This window comes from Eleutherodactylus coqui, chromosome 8 (genome assembly GCF_035609145.1).
Source record: "Eleutherodactylus coqui strain aEleCoq1 chromosome 8, aEleCoq1.hap1, whole genome shotgun sequence".
Taxonomy (NCBI): domain Eukaryota; kingdom Metazoa; phylum Chordata; class Amphibia; order Anura; family Eleutherodactylidae; genus Eleutherodactylus; species Eleutherodactylus coqui.
Window position 1 is genome coordinate 20,473,975 of NC_089844.1, and position 20,401 is coordinate 20,494,375.

Sequence of the window (20,401 nt, forward strand, 5' to 3'; positions counted from 1 at the left end):
GGAGTTATGCTATGTTACAGTGACACATGTCAGATCTCCAAGATTGGGCCTGGTCATTAAGGTGCAAACAGGCTTGGTCACTAAGGGGTTAAGTTATGGGCCACGCCTCTCCAAGCAGACCCTGCCCACTTCTCCAAACTGACAGGTGCACAAACTGTTGCCCACATACAGAGGGCGCTGATTTGTAACTTTTCTACAACAACAAAAAATATATAACTGCAGGAATTCAAATGATAAATCCCCAACGGCAGATAGAGAGGACGATGAAGTGAGATCAGTACAGGATAAATGATGTATGTACACAGTGACTCCACCAGCAGAATAGTGAGTGCAGCTCTGGAGTATAATACAGGATGTAACTCAGGATCAGTACAGAATAAGTAATGTATGTACACAGTGACTCCACCAGCAGAATAGTGAGTGCAGCTCTGGAGTATAATATAGAATGTAACTCATGATCAGTACAGGATAAGTAATGTATGTACACAGTGACTCCACCAGCAGAATAGTGAGTGCAGCTCTGGGGTATAATACAGGATGTAACTCAGGATCAGTACAGGATAAATGATGTATGTACACAGTGACTCCACCAGCAGAATAGTGAGTGCAGCTCTGGAGTATAATACAGGATGTAACTCAGGATCAGTACAGGATAAGTAATGTATGTACACAGTGACTCCACCAGCAGAATAGTGAGTGCAGCTCTGGAGTATAATACATTACTGATCCTGAGTTCCATCCTGTATTATACTCCAGAGCTGCACTCACTATTCTGCTGGTGGAGTCACTGTGTACATACATTACTGATCCTGAGTTATATCCTGTATGTACACAGTTACTCCACCAGCAGAATAGTGAGTGCAGCTCTGGAGTATAATACAGGATGGAACTCAGGATCAGTAATGTACACAGTGACTCCAGCAGAATAGTGAGTGCAGCTCTGGGGTATAATACAGGATGGAACTCCGGATCAATGCAGGATAAGTAACGTATGTACACAGTGACTCCACCAGCAGAATAGTGAGTGCAGCTCTAGGGTATAATACAGGATGTAACTCAGGATCAGTACAGGATAAGGGATGTATGAATACAGTGACTCCACCAGCAGAATAGTGAGTGCAGCTCTGGAGGATAATACAGTATCAGTTGATACAGTGTACTGGTTTCCTCATTCTGGTTTCTTCTGCAGCAGTGTACGCAGAAGAACTAACATGAATTCATACAGAGTCTTCCTGTGGCCAGGGGGCTTGCGGGCAGACATTTGCATCATGCTGAATTTCGTTTTAGGCTCCGTACCGGTATTTTTGTTGTTTTACTGGTCTTTAAATGAGGAAGTATCTTATAATAAACAAGTTCACACCTGCAGGTCCAAGTAGCCATGATTAAGGCGAGTTGTCCGAAACACATTAAAGTCACCTTGCTTATTCTCCGTGGTTCCACTTTTAATGCATTAATAAAAGATTGGCGTTTGTATTGCCTCCGTGGCGCGCTGCATCACCCGTCCGCTCCTGCGAGCAGCTCAAGCCTTAAAGAAGCTGCACAAAAATGGGCATCGTTATGTGACTTAAAGCCGCCTCTGCCACTACTGTTACACTGCGGCCATCACCTCTGTTAGAACCACTTGGACCAGGATGGAGCTAGGTATAAAAACTGGCATTAGGTGGGCAGCCTGGCACATTGTGCGGAGTTGAAGTAGCAGGTGCTTACATGGCAGTCACACTACTCCATACAACACCAGGGGGGCAGATAAGCCTTAAGGCCGGGGTTAGTCGTAGCACCACTTGACAATTTTAAGTGCCGGCTGCGGCTGTCACATGTCCCTCCATCCCCTGGATGGCAGCTGAATAGTTAAGGTGGAGGGGGGACCCCAGGACCGGTATGGAGGGGACTCTATGATGGCTACAGGTAGATTGGGGAGGAGGAGAGTTTACAATAGCTGCAAGTGGTACAGAGAAGAGGTGGTTGACCCCAGGACTGGTATTTAGGGGAGTCTACGATGGCAGCAGGTAGGTAGTGGAGGAGGTGGGTTGACAGCAGGACTAGTTTCGAGGGGAGTCCGACTGCTGCAGGGAGAGAAGGGAGAACACATGGCTGGTGCTGAGGGAAGAGTGTGGCTGCAGGTGGAGAAGGGAAGTCTATGATATCTGCAAGTGGTGCAGAGAGGAGCCGGTAAACCCAGGACTGAACTGTAGGGTGGTCTACGATGGCAGCAGGTGGAGTGGGGAGTCTACTGCTGCAGGTAGAACAGAATGACACAAGGACTAGTACTGAGGTGAAAACTACAATGGGTAGGGATGGAGTGCGGAGGAGCCCAGAGGAAAGGGGTTACCCCACACCTGGTAGTTATGGGAGATTACAATGACTGCAGGTAGAAGGGCGGGTGACTCCAGGACTGGTATTGAGGGATGAGGGGCGTCTATGGCTGCCACAGGTGGAGCGACCCTAGGATGGGTGTTGAGGAGAGTTCACTAGATTTATTGCGCAAATGTTCAGCTGTAAAGTAAGTGCCCAGCGCCTCCATCACGTGTGCCAACAGGACCCGTCCTACAATACAGCGCCGGAGGCTCCTGGAGACGTCTGATGTAGAAGCGGCGCCCATCCTGAGCAGCGTCACCAGACCGACACTGGATTCTCCTTGTACCGTCTGTAGTCTGCGTCATAGAACAGGGCGAGCTCCGTCTCATGGGCTGCGGACAAAATTAGGGGTGAAGTTAGTCATGTGGCGTCCGGATCCCCATTGTTTCTATTGGCAACGTATCCCAGCTGCTTCCCACATCCTTAAGCCTGGGTTCACACAGGGCGGATTTGCCGCGGTTTTGCCACCCGGAATTTCGCCGCGGCAAACCCCCCCGTGGCCGCTAATCTCGGGATTAGGCAGCCATGTGGACGAGATTTCACAGAAATCTCGTCCACATGGGACGGCCAATCCGCTGCGCTAAGTCCGGCTGAAACCGCGGCTGCGGCCGCCACTTCAAAAGTTGCAGCATGTCTATTTATTGTTTACTTCCGCAGCGGAAGAGCGAGCGGTCGGGCTGCTTCAAAGCCGCCGTGGGTTTTTCCGCGGCGGTTCTCCCGTCGGAAATCTTGCGGTTTCGGCTGCGGTCAAACCGCGGGATTTCCGACGGGAATACGCCTAGTGTGAACCCAGCCTTACACTGACTGAGATCAGCAAGACTACAAACTATTAGCGTTTAGTCTATATATCCGAACGGTAAATGCTAAATTAATTAGTCAGTCAGTTTATGCACGCATAAAAAAAAAACCCCACGAATGAGAGCAGCCCGTATAAACAGGCAGTTGCTCATCTATGAACTGCCTGTTTACTGTGAATGGAGGCGGGCGGCTGGAAATGCTCCACCTCCATTCACTGAGCACTGATCAATGCTGATCTGCACCCAACAGATCGTCCCGTGTAAGAGCACCCCAAGTTACTGTTTCCTCTCTCCTCATCCCAGTTCTAGGACCTTCTGGGTCTCCCATCCCCCTACTCTTAAGGGTACTTTACACGGGATGACTGTTAGATGGTGGGACAACTGTAGGGTGCTTCTATATCCATCTCCCCTGGGCCTTCACTTAAAAGCGATGGTCGGAGGTGGAGCACACTAGAGATCTTTCCCGGCTGGCTGCCTCCATTCGCTGTGAACAGGCAGTTGTCCAGAGATGAGCAACTGCCTGTTTACATTGAGCGAGAACACACTTACTATTCGCTTCATCTCAATGCGCTGAAACAAAGCGACTACAGACCAACGAGCCTTTTCTCTCTCCATATCCATAGAGTTAGCCTATGTAGAAGTACTCCATGTTCTTCCAGGCCGCCACCTACAGGACCTCCTGTTCTGTCTGCTTCCACTTCTCTCATCCCTCCAACTCCAGGACCTGCTGGGCCTCCTGTCCTCTTATTCCCCATCACCCGACTCCTCAGATCTCCGCCACTTCTAGGACCTGCTGGGCCTCCTGTCCCCCGCACTTCTAGGACCTGCTGGGCCTCCCGTCCCCAGTCCTCTCATCCCTCCCGTCCCCAGTCCTCAGCCCTCCACCACTTCTAGGACCTGCTGGGCCTCCTGCCCCCCCCCCCCCTTCTAGGACCTGCTGGGCCTCCCGTCCTCTCATCACACGCACGCACACATACACGCACGCAACTTCTAGGACCTGCTGGGCCTCCCATCCTCTAATAACCCCCCCCCCTTCCAGGACCTGCTAGGCCTCCCGTCCTCTCATCCCCCCCACTCCTCACTCAGCCCTCCACCATATCTAGGACCTGCTGGCCCTCCCATCCTCTCATCCCCCCCACTCCTCAGCCCTCCACCACTTCTAGGACCTGCGCAGCCTCCCGTTCTCTCATTCACCCCACTCCTAGGACCTGTGGGGCCTCCCGTACTCCCCACTTCTAAGACCTACTTGGTCTCCCATCTTCTCATCTCCCCCCCCCCCCCCCCCACCCCCTTCCACGCCTCAGCCCTCCACTATTTCTAGGACCTGCTGGGCCTCCCGTCCCCCACTTCGAGGACATCTGTGCCTGGCGTTGAGATGAGTTGGATCTTTTACATTCTTCGTCTGTCGCTCCTGATGATTAATTCATACATCTGGAGGAATATGCAAAGTGAGAGACAAATTGGCTGCTCCTGCCGCACCTTCAAACACCTCTAATTACCCACATGGGACGGAGCCGCCGCAGTCAGCTCACTGTCACCCCAACAGGTCAGCGACCCAAAACCCGTGTCAGCAGATTTATTCATTCCAGGCAGCGAGAGCCACACAGGAACTGCAGCACAACCCCAACACCCGGACAGAAGCTTTATGAGGACGCGGCGCGATGCTCTGCAGCTCACAGGCCATTTATAAAGACCAAGACGCTCAGCAGCCAAAAGGCCATTCACAAGCTGCAACAGACTGTGGAAACCGAGGGGATTCACAATGTGCAATACTCTGCAGATATCAGAGGGGGTTTCACACAATGCAATAGTCTGTGGGCACTAAGTAGGTATTCACAATGGGCAATACTCTGCAAGCACAAGGGGAGAGTATTCACAATCCGCAATAGTCTGCAGAAACTACGGGGAATATACATGATGCACAATATTCTGTGGTGTAATTGGGAGTATTCACAAGCTACAATACTCTGCAGGCATCGGAGGGGGTATACGGAATGTGCAATACTCTGCAGGCATCGGAGGGGGTATACGGAATGTGCAATACTCTGCAGGCATCGGAGGGGGTATACGGAATGTGCAATACTCTGCAGGCATCGGAGGGGGTATTCACAAGCTACAATACTCTGCAGGCATCGGAGGGGGTATACGGAATGTGCAATACTCTGCAGGCACGAGGGCTGTGCGATGCTCTGTTACTAGGCGCAGTCTCCTGCAGTCAGTGTGACCCCGGGAAACAGGACAATGACACTCTGGCCAGATGACGGAGCGGAGAATAAACCGGAGGGACTCTCATCATCTCATCTGTATCATGTGCAGCGCCTGCAGCACGGCCCGCTCGCCGCCGCGCCTCCCCACAGACACAGTCACATCTCCGTTTATCTCTTCTGTTTTAATGCCAGCTGCTCGCACTCTCCAAGAAGCTGCTCTGAGCGCCCCCTACTGGTCATCACCACATACTACACTGATGAATTCTGACAGGTGCCCCCCCTCCCTGCTGCTGGCACTGCGGAAATAATGACCCCTCCAGGAAATAAACATCTCACACGTCCGACATTGTGTACAGATACCGGAGGCCGCAGAGCCCGAGATAAAGCCGTACACGAGGCGAAGAGGTGGGAGGTACACGGCCGGGGCAGAGGGTGACCTCCTCCCTGCGTCCGCCATCGGTCACACAAGATAGATTCACAGCGGTGTCTCAGCATGCGGATTTCATCTGAACATAGAGCGCTGGGGACAGTAGTTCCCCAAGGGGCCATATACATGTGCTGGTGATATAGCGCTGCAGTCCGCTCCTGATGGGAGGAGGGGGTGGGAAAGATTATTACACCCCGAGTTATCAAGAGGGGCTGTATATACACTATGGTGGTGGGGGATGTTACCAGGGGTAGAGCTGACAACGGGGTCTGGTCGGGGGATGTAGCCAACCAATCAGTACGGACATCGCAGCTTCTGGACCTTCCAGCGTCCACGTTATTGGGGGATGGACACCATCCGGTGTGTGCGGTGCCGCCACGTTCAGGGAGACCTCGTAAACTGATACAACGTGGACAACGAAGCCTTGTAGGAGCTGTGAAGACATCACACATACGGTCTGCCCTCACTCAGGGGGTCTCACAGGTCATTGGGGCATCTATTAGTAACAGAACCCTCCGTAGGGAACGGCATGTGAAGGGTTACCATGGATGAGCGGCGACACACAACATCCCAGCAGTGACTGCACAGCAGCGCCTGCGATGGGGCTCGGAGCATCGTGCTGTAAGTGAGTGGAAGCTGAATCACGGTACACCATCTTCTGATCGGACGGCGACACTTGGGTGTGGCGGTTACCTGGAGGGCGGTTTCTACACGACTGCATCGTCCCAGCAGTGAGGTTTGGAGGAGGTTCTGTTATGGTGTTCGGGGGGTTCTGCTGGGAAGGACGCGGACCATTGGTTATAGTGAAGACCACCCTCACCACCAACGGGTACAGAGACATCTGGACAATGTGGCATCCCCTACCCTGTGGCAATACTTGAGTACAGCTCCGTGTCTCTACAACATCACCGAGCGCCATGTCATACGGCACACAGGGTTCAGGCTTGTGGGGAGCGGAACGTCTGCAGACTTCATTGTCGCCCAAAGTCCGGATCTCAATCCCATCGAGCGTCTTCAGGTGAACTAGAACACCGTATCCGTGTGCCCAACACGCCCGTCGTCCCCCATCACTATCTGAAGCTCCACGAGAATCGGAGGCAAATCCCTCACACATCTAGGGGAACTTGGTGGAAAGCGGCCACGGAGGGGGACAGCAGTCATGGAGCCCGAAGGCGGCCAACACCGGGCTGAGAAATGGGAAGAACAGCCAATTTCATCCCCTTCTGGGCGCCCCGACGCTTCTGTTGGCACAGCGTACGCCCGATAATACGGCACTGTGCCGACCTATCCCGAGGGGCCGTATATACACTCTGATGACAGGAAGCTGCGACCATGTATCCACTGAAGGCAGGATATACATCATGGCGCCCGGAGACCACAGAACAGACCCCACGCAGACCCTTCGAATGGCTCTTACCCACTCCGGCCTCCCGCAGAGTCCGCTCCGGCCGCAGGATCAGCTTCTCGTCGTCCTCCAGGCTGATCACCAGATCGTTCGTCTGGAACATAAGAGATTCCTCAGCATGTGCCGCGCGGCCCCCCAGAGTCTGTACTCACACGGCCGCAGGGGGGCACCAACACCACCGGACTTTTAGTGAGGAGATGTAAATACCTTTGATCCGTGCGGATGGTGAATGATCTTCATCGTATCTGAGGAGACAACACACTATCAGAGAGGCGGCCAAAGCCCCCCAAAAGCCCCCTGCGTGTCCAGAGTACACCCCCACCTAACTCCCACCACAAGTGCCCCATGCAGCCCCCACTAATGATCTAACCTATGACTGCCAAGTCATACTAACAGCAGGAAACGCCCACAACAACCAGCGCCCCCATGACAACACTCCCTGCCCTGCACTCTGCTGCACCAGACTGGTCATTAGAGTGATGATAGCCCTCTGATGAGGCTGCCCACGGGGACAAGTGACAGGAAGAGTTGTCTTATGGACCTTGGAGCACAATAAATGCAAATACAGCATTAAAGACAGTATTATACGGGGAGGACCAGAGGAACAACTCACCGTACGCGTGCCTCCGGAAGGGGGGAGGTAAGTCGTTCCGTAGTGCCACATCTGAAATCAAGAGCCCACATCAGTACGTCCGCTATCACAGAACCGCCGCGGTCGCCCGACATTTAGTTTACCTTTTTTGACAAACTCCAAGAACTCCTGCGCCGTCTGATGCAGACTGACGCCGCGGTAAACGACCGGACGGAAATTCCGATGTTCAAAGGATCTCACAAGGCGCACGGTGACGGTGGCCCCCCCGGACATCGGAGCTGGCGGAGCAAAAAGCATCAACGATGATTGCACCCCAGTCAGAACCGGCAGTGGGAAGTCCCAGCCCCGCCCACTGCGCACATCTCATACAGAATGACAGTACATGAAGAGCCCGCCCACTACATACATCACCGATCCTGTACTGCACTCCACAGCAGCACAAATATGCAGCTCATAGCTAAAAATACCCAGCATTCCCTGCTTGCTGACTGTTTCCAAAATAATAACGAGACTCCAGCAGCAGAATAGTAAGTGCAGCTCTGAGTATAATACAGGATGTAACTCAGGATCAGTACAGGATAAGTAATGTATGTACACAGTGACTCCACCAGCAGAACAGTGAGTACAGCTCTAGAGTATAATACAGGATGTAACTCAGGATCATACAGGATAAGTAATGTATGTACACAGTGACTCCACCAGCAGAATAGTGAGTGCAGCTCTGGAGTATAATACAGGATGTAACTCAGGATCAGTACAGGATAAGTAATGTATGTACACAGTGACTCCTCCAGCAGAATAGTGAGTACAGCTCTGAGTATAATACAGGATGTAACTCAGGATCAGTACAGGATAAGTAATATATGTACACAGTGACTCCACCAGCAGAACAGTGAGTACAGCTCTGGAGTATAATACAGGATGTAACTCAGGATCATACAGGATAAGTAATGTATGTACACAGTGACTCCACCAGCAGAATAGTGAGTGCAGCTCTGGAGTATAATACAGGATGTAACTCAGGATCAGTACAGGATAAGTAATGTATGTACACAGTGACTCCTCCAGCAGAATAGTGAGTACAGCTCTGCAGTATAATACAGGATGTAACTCAGGATCAGTACAGGATAAGTAATGTATGTACACTGTGACCCCACCAGCAGAATAGTGAGTGCAGCTCTGGGGTATAATACAGGATGTAACTCAGGGTCAGTACAGGATAAGTAATGCATGTACACAGTGACTCCACCAGCAGAATAGTGAGTACAGCTCTGGAGTATAATACAGGATGTAACTCCGGATCACTACAGGATAAGTAATGTATGTACACAGTGACTCCACCAGCAGAATAGTGAGTGCAGCTCTGGGGTATAATACAGGATGTAACTCAGGATCAGTACAGGATAAGTAATGTATGTACACAGTAACTCCACCAGCAGAATAGCGAGTGCAGCTCTGGATTATAATACAGGATGGACCTCGTGGTCAGTACAGGATAAGTAATGTATGTACACAGTGACTCCACCAGCAGAATAGTGAGTGCATCTCAGGAGTAGGTTGTGTCTTGGAGAGCTCTGCTGGAACCAGGGTGTGGTCAGGAGTCCCAGGTGAAGATCTAGCTGGGATCCCAGGAAGAGTGCACTCTCTTGGGTGCGTGCTTGTTATGGAGTCGCGCACCTCCTCCCTCCGATCTCGGTCGGAGGGAGGGAGGGCAGTGATGGCGGCGGCATCAGCGACAGCAACATCTTCGCTACATGTGCCAGAGAAACCAGCGATACCGGCAGCAAAGAGGAGGCTTGGATCTACAAGCAATACGGTGAGGAGAGCGGGCTCTGGGCGTGGGTGCAGTGACACGGCCCGGGTTGACAGCGCGGCCACAATGGACATCGCAGCAGGTGAGGTTGTGACCCGCAGTCAGGCCCGCAGGATAAAATGTGAGCCACAGACAGAGGCAAAACTGTCTAAATGGAGTGACAGACGGGAGGAGGAATCTATAATAGACATGGCCTCCAGGTTGGCAAAATACATGCAGGATTACCAGACTGCAGGGAAAATGATTGTCCTGCAGAAGGGAAAACTGCAATCTGCAAGGATGATGAAGGAGCAGAAGTCATCCAAGGAGGACAAAGCAGTGGCCAGGAGGGCAATAAGAGACTGCAAAGACTGTATTAAAATGTGGCAGGAAGTCAGAGAGAAGATCTTGGAGGAGAGCGGCCCCTTTAAGGAGAAACTGATGAATGACGATCGGTTTGCAAAAATGGCGGCAGGGCGCAGTGGCCATGCGCAAACTGACACATCAAGTGATGGGGAGAGTTCGGATGAAGAGGAGTATGAGGATGTGCAGGAGAGTCTGGGGGAGCAGCCTGTGTGCTCTGGTGAGCAATCACTGACCCAGAGCAGCACCACAAGTGCCAGAAGTCTCCAGCCTGAGGAGGTAGAACTGCCACCGACATCAGAGGAGTCTGAGGTGGAGGGGAAAAGAAAAACAGGAGCACTACAAGTGCAGAAGACCCCACAGCTGGAAGCCCCTCCAGATATGGCGGGCTTCATGTTTGGCAATGATTTGCCAGAAAAGGACTCTGTAGTTCATAAAAGAAGGCAGCAGAAGAAACCAGAGAAGGTGCAGGAGAGGCTGGTGTTTGTGTCAGTTTCTGAGAGCACTGGTCCAGCTGAAAAGTCGGATCAGGGCTCTGACCCCAAGAACCCCCCTAACTCAGGCTCTGAGGTGGGCCAGGAGCGGGGCGTTGGGAAGAAAAGCGCTGAGCTGGTCAGACCCCCTGTCTCTGTATTAGTTGGTAATCGGGACAGAGAGGTCAGAAAGAATGGCGCAGGAAAGGCCAGTACAGCTGGAGGTGACCGAGGTGACAGAAAGGAGAGTGGCAGCGGTGCCACAGGCATGGAGAGTGGCAGCGGTGCCACAGGCAACATTGCAAGTGGGGCCTGTGATGCGGAGGGGGCTCCTGGCCAAGCAGGATCTCGGGCTTCCAGCGATGTGGAGGCCAAAAAGAAAAAAGCGAAAAACAAGAAAAAGAATAAAAACAAAACTGATGAGGTGCTTCCAATTACCTCTGGAAAGGCCAAGACCCAAAGTCCAGATCCAGCTAAAGGAGTGAATGTGAGAGAGAATGCTGGTGATGGGAGAGAGGATGCTGGGGGTGCTGGTTGTACCTCTGCTCTTGCTGTGTCTGCGGGCATCCCAGGTACATCTGGCAACAGTGATGCCACACAAGTGGATGCTGGTTTGGGTGGAGGTTCAAAGGATATTACTGCAGTAAGGCAAGAGGGGTTACAGGTTCCAGTCGCCCCTCCAGCGGCGACAACAACTGGTAGGAGTTATGCCAGTGTCGCCGCTGGAGGGAGTGGGTCCTCCTTGTCTCCAGGCTCTAGGGAGGGCGTTTTGCAACAGCGTCTCCTGGAGGCTTTACGGAAGGGGGAGAGTACAATCACAGTTGGAGGAAGAGAGGTGGATCTATCTCTCTGGAAAGAGAGACATGGCTTGGGTGCCTTCCGAGAGCAAAGGGGGGAGACCGTATGGTCCCTACCAACACCCGGGCAGGACGCAGGTCGTAGGAATGTGGTCCGTCTTCGTTGGAGAGGCAATGATACATGCCCCCCGAGGGCAAGGGTAGTGGAGCTTCTGCTGAAGATGGGCTTCAGGGCGGTTGACATCTTTGCCCTGATCCATCCCTACGGCACGTCTGAGTTTGACATCAGCTTCGTTCGCCCAGAGGGCCTAGAAATCTTCTGGGGGAATTACGAGCTGGTGAAAAACGAGCCCGGCTGGCGAGACTTTGCCATCCAGGTGGTGTCTCGCCAGAACGGTATCAAGAAGGTGACCGTTTTGACTCGTAACGAGTCACTTTCTTGCTTTGACATCATGACGTGGCTCAGTAGGTACGGAGAGGTGACGGAGATGCCCCAAAAGAACAGGGATGAGCACGGCATATGGTCTGGGGCCTGGACGTTCATGGTCAAGCTGAAGCGTTCAGGTAACTCAGTGGCACACATACCTTCTGCAGCCTTCCTTGGCAGGGATCGTATCTTGGCCTTTTACCAGGGGCAGCCGAAGCTCTGCCACAGGTGCGGCGACCCCTCACACTTGAGCGCCGCTTGTAAGACCTTGAAGTGCGCTCTGTGTGGGGGTCTGGGTCATCTAGCCGCCTCCTGTGCGGAGATTAGGTGTAACCTGTGTGGTGACCTCGGTCACCCATTTAGTCGCTGTCCGCGCTCCTTTGCCAATGCGGTCTCAGCACCTACGGATGGGGGTCATGATGTGGCCTCCGGGGGTGAGGGGACTAGCAGAGGCGGAGTAGCTCAGGAGCCAGGGAAGAACCGGCAAAAGACGCCTGCTCAGCAGAGGCGTCAGGAGAAACGCAGACGGAGCAGGGAGCTGACAGGAGCGCCCACAGCAGGTGGGTCGATGGTGGCCCCTGTTCCAGAAGCAAATCTCGTGGCTGAGGCTTTGAGGGACAGCGATTTAGATGAGGAGGACAGGAGGATCCAGAGGGAGGAGACCAACTCTGCAGATTCCTCCCACTGTGAAAGTGTGGATGGGGAAGGCAAGAGGTGGCTAGAAAAACGGCGTAAGCTAGGTGCCACGAGGAGGAAACGAAGGGGGGATTCAAGATCTTCTACCACCCCGGACCAAGTACTGGAAGGAAAAGCCTGCTCACCTCCAGTTGGACTCTCCAATAGGTTCCGAGCCCTCCGAGACATCTCTTCCTCCTCTTCTGAGGGGGAGGCGGAGGGCAAGGTTCCTAGGGCAAAGGAAGGGTCTACAGGGGGCGCTGAGTCTCCACCTCGTGAAGGCATAGTTCCTTCCGGGGTGGAGACTACCCTAGAACCTGGAAACAAGGACGACGGGGTCAGAGGATCCCCTGCTATGGACACATCTGTGTCCAAAAAAAGAGGCAAGGGGCTTTCCTCTGACCCCGAGGAAGCGGGTGTGAGGAAGAAAGCCGTCTAATTTAATCACTCATGATGGCGGCACCCACTCCGCTGACTCTGGCATCAATTAACGTTGCCAGCATTAAGTCAGATACGGCTAGATTTGCGGCCTTTGATTTTCTCGGCCGCGTTGAAGCCGACATTTTATTTTTGCAGGAGACCAGGCTGTCTGATTTGGCAGCCTTACATAAGGCAAAAAGGGAGTGGAGGTCAGGCCCCTCCTACTGGTCTCTTGCGGCCGAGCCGTATAGCGGAGTGGCGGTCCTTTTTACCGCAGCGGTTGAATGCCGACGAGTTATTGAATTAGAAATGGGAAGGTGCCTGATCTTAGATGTCCTCATGAAGGGACAAGAATTAAGACTTGTCAACATCTACGGTCCCCAGTCAAAAAAGGACAGGAAGAGTCTCTTTATGAGGATCAAGCCCTACCTTTTTACCAGCCGCCAAGTTGTCTTTGGAGGTGACTTTAATGCAGTCACAAGAGCCCGCGATAGGGGAGGCTCTGGAGACAGGCGGCTGACTTTTGACAGCGTCGCACTTAATAGTATAGCTAGCGAGGCTCGCCTGGTGGATGTCCACATCCGGCACACCCCAGGCCACGAGGGGTTCACCTATTATAGAGGTCAGAGCAGGTCTAGAATAGACAGGTTTTATTTGAAGGAGGAAGCCATCTCTTCACCAGTGTCCGTTGTGGAGGTGGAATTCTCCGACCACTGTTTAATATTGTTTTCTCTGAATGTTGCAGAGACCCCCCGCATGGGCAGAGGTTTTTGGAGACTGAATTCATCACTCCTGGAGGAAGCAGAGATAAGACAGTCCTTTGAGGATTTTCTGCAGAGCCAGGTACCATTACTGGATCTCTGTAGCAGTAAGTCAGAGTGGTGGGAGATGTTCAAGAGGAGGGCGGCGAGGTTCTTCCGTGAGCTCTCCAACCTCAGATGCCTGGACAGGTACCGCCTGTACAACGGCCTGAGGAGGAAACTCGAACATCTCGTTTCGACTGGAGGTAGCCGCGAGGAGATCTCCAGAGTGAAATCTTTGCTCAAGAAGTGCCAGTACGATAGACACGCATCCTTGGTTTTTGAGAGGGATTTCGGGAAGTACCGCTCACCCGACCCTTACAGAAACTGTAGGATGTCAGTAAATAGTAAAGTGGTCACTGGACTGATCGATAGTACAGGATCCCTGAATCGATCCAGATCAGGGATTCTGGAGGTCGTCAGATCCTACTACTCGCAACTCTTGGGAAAGAGGGATCTAGATCCGGAAGTGGTGTCGGCTTTCCTGGCTGAAACTGTCCCTGAGCCGGGAGTAGACACCTCTCTTGATGTTTTGACAGGAGAGATCAGAACAGAGGAAGTTAAACTGGCGATTGATGGGCTCCGGCCCAAAAAATCGCCAGGACCGGATGGACTAACGTCCGAGTATTATAAGACCTTCAAGGACCTCTTGAGTCCCCTCTTGACGGAGGTATTAAATGAGTGTCTTTCCTCGGGCACTCTGCCAAAGTCAATGAGGAGGTCAGCTTTGATCCTTCTGTCAAAGGGTAAAGACTCGAGCCGTATTGAGAACTGGCGTCCCATAGCGCTTCTCAATACGGACAGGAAGGTTCTGGCAAAAGTGCTGTTTAATCGGTTGGTCAAGTTTGCACCCCGGCTCCTCTCGGGGGCCCAGCATTGCTCTGTTCCAGGCCGTAGCACCTTTAGCGCTGTTCTTGGTGTCCGGGAGGCAGTGGAGCAGGGTAGGGCTGGTCACTGGGAGGGGTACTTGCTGTCCTTGGATCAGGCCAAAGCGTTTGATCGGGTTAACCACGAGTACCTCTGGTCAGTCCTTCTGAGATACGGCCTGCCAGTGGGGTTTGTTGATTGGCTGCGAATATTGTATGCAGGGGCTGAGACTTTCCCGCTGGTGAACGGTTGGCTTGGCCGCCCTTTTGAGGTGGGGTCCGGTGTCCGTCAGGGCTGTCCTCTAAGTCCCCTGTTGTATGTGTTTGCGATAGATCCCTTCCTTAGAAGGGTTGATCGTGGACCTATAGCAGGGGTCGGGATGGACCGGGCGGTGCCGGAGGCTACCCTGAGGGCAGTGGCATATGCCGATGATGTCACGCTCTTCGTGTCCTCGAGAGAGGAGGCGGAGTTTGTGGTGTCGGAGGTGGACCGCTACTCGGAAGCTTCCGGGTCTATGGTCAACTGGGATAAGTGTGAAAGTCTCTGGTTAGGAAGGGGGGATCCTACGTTTGATCTCCCGGACACCCTTCCGGTGCCCCAAACTTCAGCAAAAGTACTTGGCATCAAATTCGGCCAGGGGGATTACCCCATGCAAAATTGGGTAGACAGGCTGGATGGTGCCACTCAGAAGGTAAACCAGTGGAAGGGTTGGTCTTTGACCCTTCGGGAAAGAGTTAGCCTGATTAAAACATACCTGCTCCCTTTATTCATCTACCTGGGCAGCGTATGCATTTTGCCAGAGCCTCTCTGGACCCGGGTCTACAACCTGTTCTTCCTAATGTTGTGGGGGAACAGGTTAAACCTGATCAGGAGAGATGTTACATACCGCACGAGGAGACTAGGGGGGTTGTCTATGGTCAACCCCGTGGTGTTTCTTGTAGACACCTTTTTTAAGATCAACATAGGCAACCTCTGGCAAGAGAGGGCTCCTCCGTGGGTCTACTCCTGCCGGGGATGGTTTCGGCCCTTCTTCCAGGAATGGGAGACAGGAGGGCGAGTGAAGGACCTTCGCACGCAGCACGGATATCTCCCGACTTACGCTACCTTGGTTCTGAAGGTGATACGCCGGTGGGGTCTGGGGATGTGGGAGATCAGGACTCTGACGAGGAGGCTCCTCGACGAAAGAGTCCTGTTGACCCATTTCCAGAAGCCCCTGGCGCTCAAGGACTGCCCAAGTCGGGACCTGGAGGGAGGGTTACGTTTACTGAATTCAACCCGGGTCCCCTTGAAGTTTTGGGACTTGGCTTGGCGCTGCTTTCACGGGAGACTGTATGTAAGGGGTAACTTGAAGAGCAGGCCTCTGATTGACAGGGGTTGCCCCCGCCAGGAGTGCAGCGACGTGCTGGAAAGCATGGAGCATTTCCTGCTTGAGTGCCCCTTTAATACAGAGGTATACCAACGGGTAGGGGTCTCCATAGGCTGGCCTCAGCTGGCACACCTCTCCTATGCGGAGTGGGCTTATGGAGCCTTCAGAGGTCTTGGTGGCAGGGACCGCTGCACTTTATTCCTAGTTAGCCTAGTGGTCAGGTTCCACATCTGGAGTGCACGGTGTTTAATCTCGACGGAGCTGAAAGTCCTCCCCGTGGATACGGTATGTAGGAACATCCTGGGTGACCTGGTGAAGGTGCGTTCTTTGGAGTATGAGAGGCTGGGCACATCTAAGACTTCTCTCCTATGGAGAGGGCTTGTATTTCGTTAGGGACAGTGTTTTCTTAATTTTCTAGGGGCAGAGTAGGGAGAGAGGAGGGACAGGATAGGGAGAGAGGAGGGATAGGGCAGGGACAGTTTTCCATGAAGGGTCAGACTGAGGGGCAGACTAAGGACAGTCTAGGGCAAATTAGGAAGAGTATAGGGAGACCTTTTTTTTAAATAAAAAAAAAGAGGGATAGTACTTTGTGATGTCTGTGCCCGGCTTATCACCTCCAATCCCGGTGGGGGGCTGTGAGTGCACCATGAAGCTTTTTGTTTTGATTTGGGCAAAATGGAATGAAGTAGGGCTGCAGGAGAGCCGACCTTAGGCTTTCGGGTTATGTATATAGTATATAGTATATATTATGTAGGTTGGTTTATTGGAGTGTGTTATGGTTTTGTATATATTGTATATATTCACGTTTTGGGTGGTAGGTAGGTTGGGTGGGTGGGGAGTTGGGGGGAGTGGGATTCACGCCTTGAGCCGTAGCCTGGCACGTCCCGAACATTGAACTCTGGGCACGGACTGGTGGAGCGGGCATGGCCCCCAGGCTGCGGCGGGCACAGTGTGGTATTAATAAAAGAACCCTGGTGTGGCTTGGCACGTCCTGAACTAAGAACTCTGGGCACGGACTGTTGGAGCAGGCTTGGCCCCCAAGCTGCACTGGGGACCCAAAAAAAAAAAAAAAAAAAAAAAAAAAAAAAGAATATTTTTAGTTAGTTTTTATGCCAGTTTGGCTCGGTCTTTCTGTTTATATTTGGTTATTTACATTGTGTTTATGTTATTGCTTTGCTTTGTGTTGTGTGGGTGCAGTGCGGTACGGCTGGACCTGGAGGTGTAGTTACAGGGTTTATGTAGTTATAGTTTCCTTAGTTTTGTATTTTAGGTATATACCTGTATATTGTGTTATATGTAGAGTGTGTATGTGTGTGGGTGTGTACGGCGGGGAGGAAACCCGGATATGGACATTAACTTTGTTTATGGATCACGGACTGTGGGTGAAGGGCCTTATATTGCTTTATATGGTTATTCTTATTGTTACAGTTTGTCTTTGTTGTGTTTTTTACTTTTATAATAAAAGATCTACAGGATGTAACTCAGGATCATACAGGATAAGTAATGTATGTACACAGTGACTCCACCAGCAGAATAGTGAGTGCAGCTCTGGAGTATAATACAGGATGTAACTCAGGATCAGTACAGGATAAGTAATGTATGTACACAGTGACTCCTCCAGCAGAATAGTGAGTACAGCTCTGAGTATAATACAGGATGTAACTCAGGATCAGTACAGGATAAGTAATATATGTACACAGTGACTCCACCAGCAGAACAGTGAGTACAGCTCTGGAGTATAATACAGGATGTAACTCAGGATCATACAGGATAAGTAATGTATGTACACAGTGACTCCACCAGCAGAATAGTGAGTGCAGCTCTGGAGTATAATACAGGATGTAACTCAGGATCAGTACAGGATAAGTAATGTATGTACACAGTGACTCCTCCAGCAGAATAGTGAGTACAGCTCTGCAGTATAATACAGGATGTAACTCAGGATCAGTACAGGATAAGTAATGTATGTACACTGTGACCCCACCAGCAGAATAGTGAGTGCAGCTCTGGGGTATAATACAGGATGTAACTCAGGGTCAGTACAGGATAAGTAATGCATGTACACAGTGACTCCACCAGCAGAATAGTGAGTACAGCTCTGGAGTATAATACAGGATGTAACTCCGGATCACTACAGGATAAGTAATGTATGTACACAGTGACTCCACCAGCAGAATAGTGAGTGCAGCTCTGGGGTATAATACAGGATGTAACTCAGGATCAGTACAGGATAAGTAATGTATGTACACAGTAACTCCACCAGCAGAATAGCGAGTGCAGCTCTGGATTATAATACAGGATGGACCTCGTGGTCAGTACAGGATAAGTAATGTATGTACACAGTGACTCCACCAGCAGAATAGTGAGTGCAGCTCTGGAGTATAATACAGGATGTAACTCAGGATCAGTAATGTATGTACACAGTGACTCCACCAGCGGAATAGCGAGTGCAGCTCTGGAGTATAATACAGGATGTAACGCAGGATCAGTACAGGATAAGTAATGTATGTACACAGTGACTCCACCAGCAGAATAGTGAATGCAGCTCTGGAGTATAATACAGGATGTAACTCAGGATCAGTACAGGATAAGTAATGTATGTACACAGTGACTCCTCCAGCAGAATAGTGAGTACAGCTCTGCAGTATAATACAGGATGTAACTCAGGATCAGTACAGGATAAGTAATGTATGTACACAGTGACTCCACCAGCGGAATAGCGAGTGCAGCTCTGGTGTATAATACAGGATGTAATGTAAGATATAGGGTAGACTAGATCTTCCTGTTTGACCTGTATTATGGCGGTCGGGACGATAATGAGAAGCTGGGGGGTAACATCAGGCCGCTGCTCCCAGCGACAATTCACTACAACTGTGCCTCATTGGTTTCCAGTGTGTGGAGTGATGTAGCTGTAATATCCAGGCACTAGGTGGCGCCATGCGCGTCCCAGTGTTCCCCCCCTTAACCATCCATACTTATCACCTTCTATCTCCCACTGTATACAGGACGCCCCATGCAGGTCAAACTCACAGCGCGCGCTACGGGCAGCAGGACGGATCACACCTCCTCGCGGTCACTGCTGGATGTGTTGGTCGTTATGACGACAGTGGGACGCAGCAGAAGGAGCTATGAAGCGGGGAGACGTGATGACGTCACACCGCCGGCCATGTTTAGTAAGGGCAGCCAGTGCGAGGGCTGCCATGTTTATGTAGCCTAGGTGTGTGAGCGGGCGACGGCAAAATGGCGCCTGCAGTGATACAGTGTACCAGAAATATAAAACTCTTCTCATTCACTGAATGCAAGCAGAGATCTTGTTAAGTTGAGGAACTGGAACACAAAGTACATGAGAGAGTTGTGAGAAACATCAGGTCTGCATAGCCTGCTAATGTAAATAATTCACTGACAGGCAGCAGAGATCTAGAAAATTCTGAAGAAAAACAGTGTCTTGTTAAAGTATTCACCCCCCTCGGTACTTTTGTTGCCTTCATCCTGGAATTAGAGTAGATTTTTGTGACGTTTCGAACATCTAATTTACAGAACACGACGACCGTGCCAAAGGGGCATAATATTGTTACTGTCACACAACTAGGGCTCATGCCCGCGGGCGTAGGCGTGAAGTGCAGAGTGAATACGCAGCGTTTTACCGCCTTAGAAGCCGGCGGTGAGCACAGCAGCGATAGTGCACCGCACATGACAGCGTATATCATAGCTGCCCGCATGTGCAGTGTGACGCTGTTTTTTTCCGCTCTGTCTCATAGTGGTTTTGCGTATGCAACGGTGTGTAATATGCGATGTATTGCGTATGGACTGCATTGAATATGCCTCCAATAGAGAACAATAGGGCTGTACGCGCGTGGTACACGGGGAAATACAGCATGCTGCAATCTTTTTCACGCGTGTATTTACTTGCGATGTATATGGATCAATGATCAATGTACTTTCATTTACTCCATTCACCACATATTACGCAGGTGTACATCGCGTGCATATTACACGGTGAAATCGGCTCATGGGAATAAGCCATAAGATGAAAAATGGAGAATTTTAATGCGCATAAATTTTCACCCCCTAAAAGACCATATTTTACAGCGTTTTGTACTTTTTACCTCCCGTTAGATGTCTCTAATGGTGGGTTCCCACTGGGCGGATTCCCGCCGGAAATCTCGCGGTTTGGCCGCAGCAAAAACCGCGAGATTTCCGCCGGGAAAAGCCCGCGGCAGCTTTGAAGCGGTCCGGCCGCTCGCTCTTCCGCTGCGGCCGGCGCTCCCATAGAGGAGAGCGCGGCCGCAGCGGAAAGAAAATAGAATGGACATGCTGCGGTCGCAAAGCCGCGCCGCAGCCGCGGTTTCGGACGGATTAACCGCAGCGGATTGGCCGTCCTGTGTGGACGAGATCTCTGAGAAATCTCGTCCACATGGCTGGCCAATCGCGGGATTAGCGGCCGCAGGCGGATTTGCCACAGCGAAATTCTGGACGAAATTTCCGAGGCAAATCCGCCCTGTGTGAACCCAGCCTAAGGTGGATTCCTCTCCCCTGATGTGTCTCCCTCTCAGTGACACGGCCACAGCCTATGATGGCGCCCTGACTAGAGGTGGAACATTGGCATAGAAGTCGTACACCAATGGCGAATACTCCGCA

General features: G+C 51.7%; 1 protein-coding gene across 2 annotated transcripts; it reads right to left on the minus strand.

Annotated features, from left to right (window-relative positions):
• Positions 1-795: 795 nt before the first annotated feature.
• Positions 796-18,874, minus strand: C8H2orf76 (chromosome 8 C2orf76 homolog). 2 transcript variants are annotated; one of them, XM_066575257.1, is made up of 6 exons: positions 18,794-18,874; positions 7,927-8,061; positions 7,805-7,855; positions 7,399-7,436; positions 7,204-7,285; positions 796-2,687 (listed from the first exon to the last, which is right to left on the minus strand). In XM_066575257.1, exons 2-6 carry the CDS (start codon positions 8,054-8,056, stop codon positions 2,611-2,613), a joined length of 378 nt encoding a protein of 125 aa, XP_066431354.1. In that variant the 5' UTR covers positions 8,057-8,061; positions 18,794-18,874; the 3' UTR covers positions 796-2,610. The 2 variants fall into 2 exon arrangements, with proteins under 2 accessions (XP_066431354.1, XP_066431353.1); XM_066575256.1 differs by having other exon boundaries at positions 18,746-18,843.
• Positions 18,875-20,401: the final 1,527 nt, after the last annotated feature.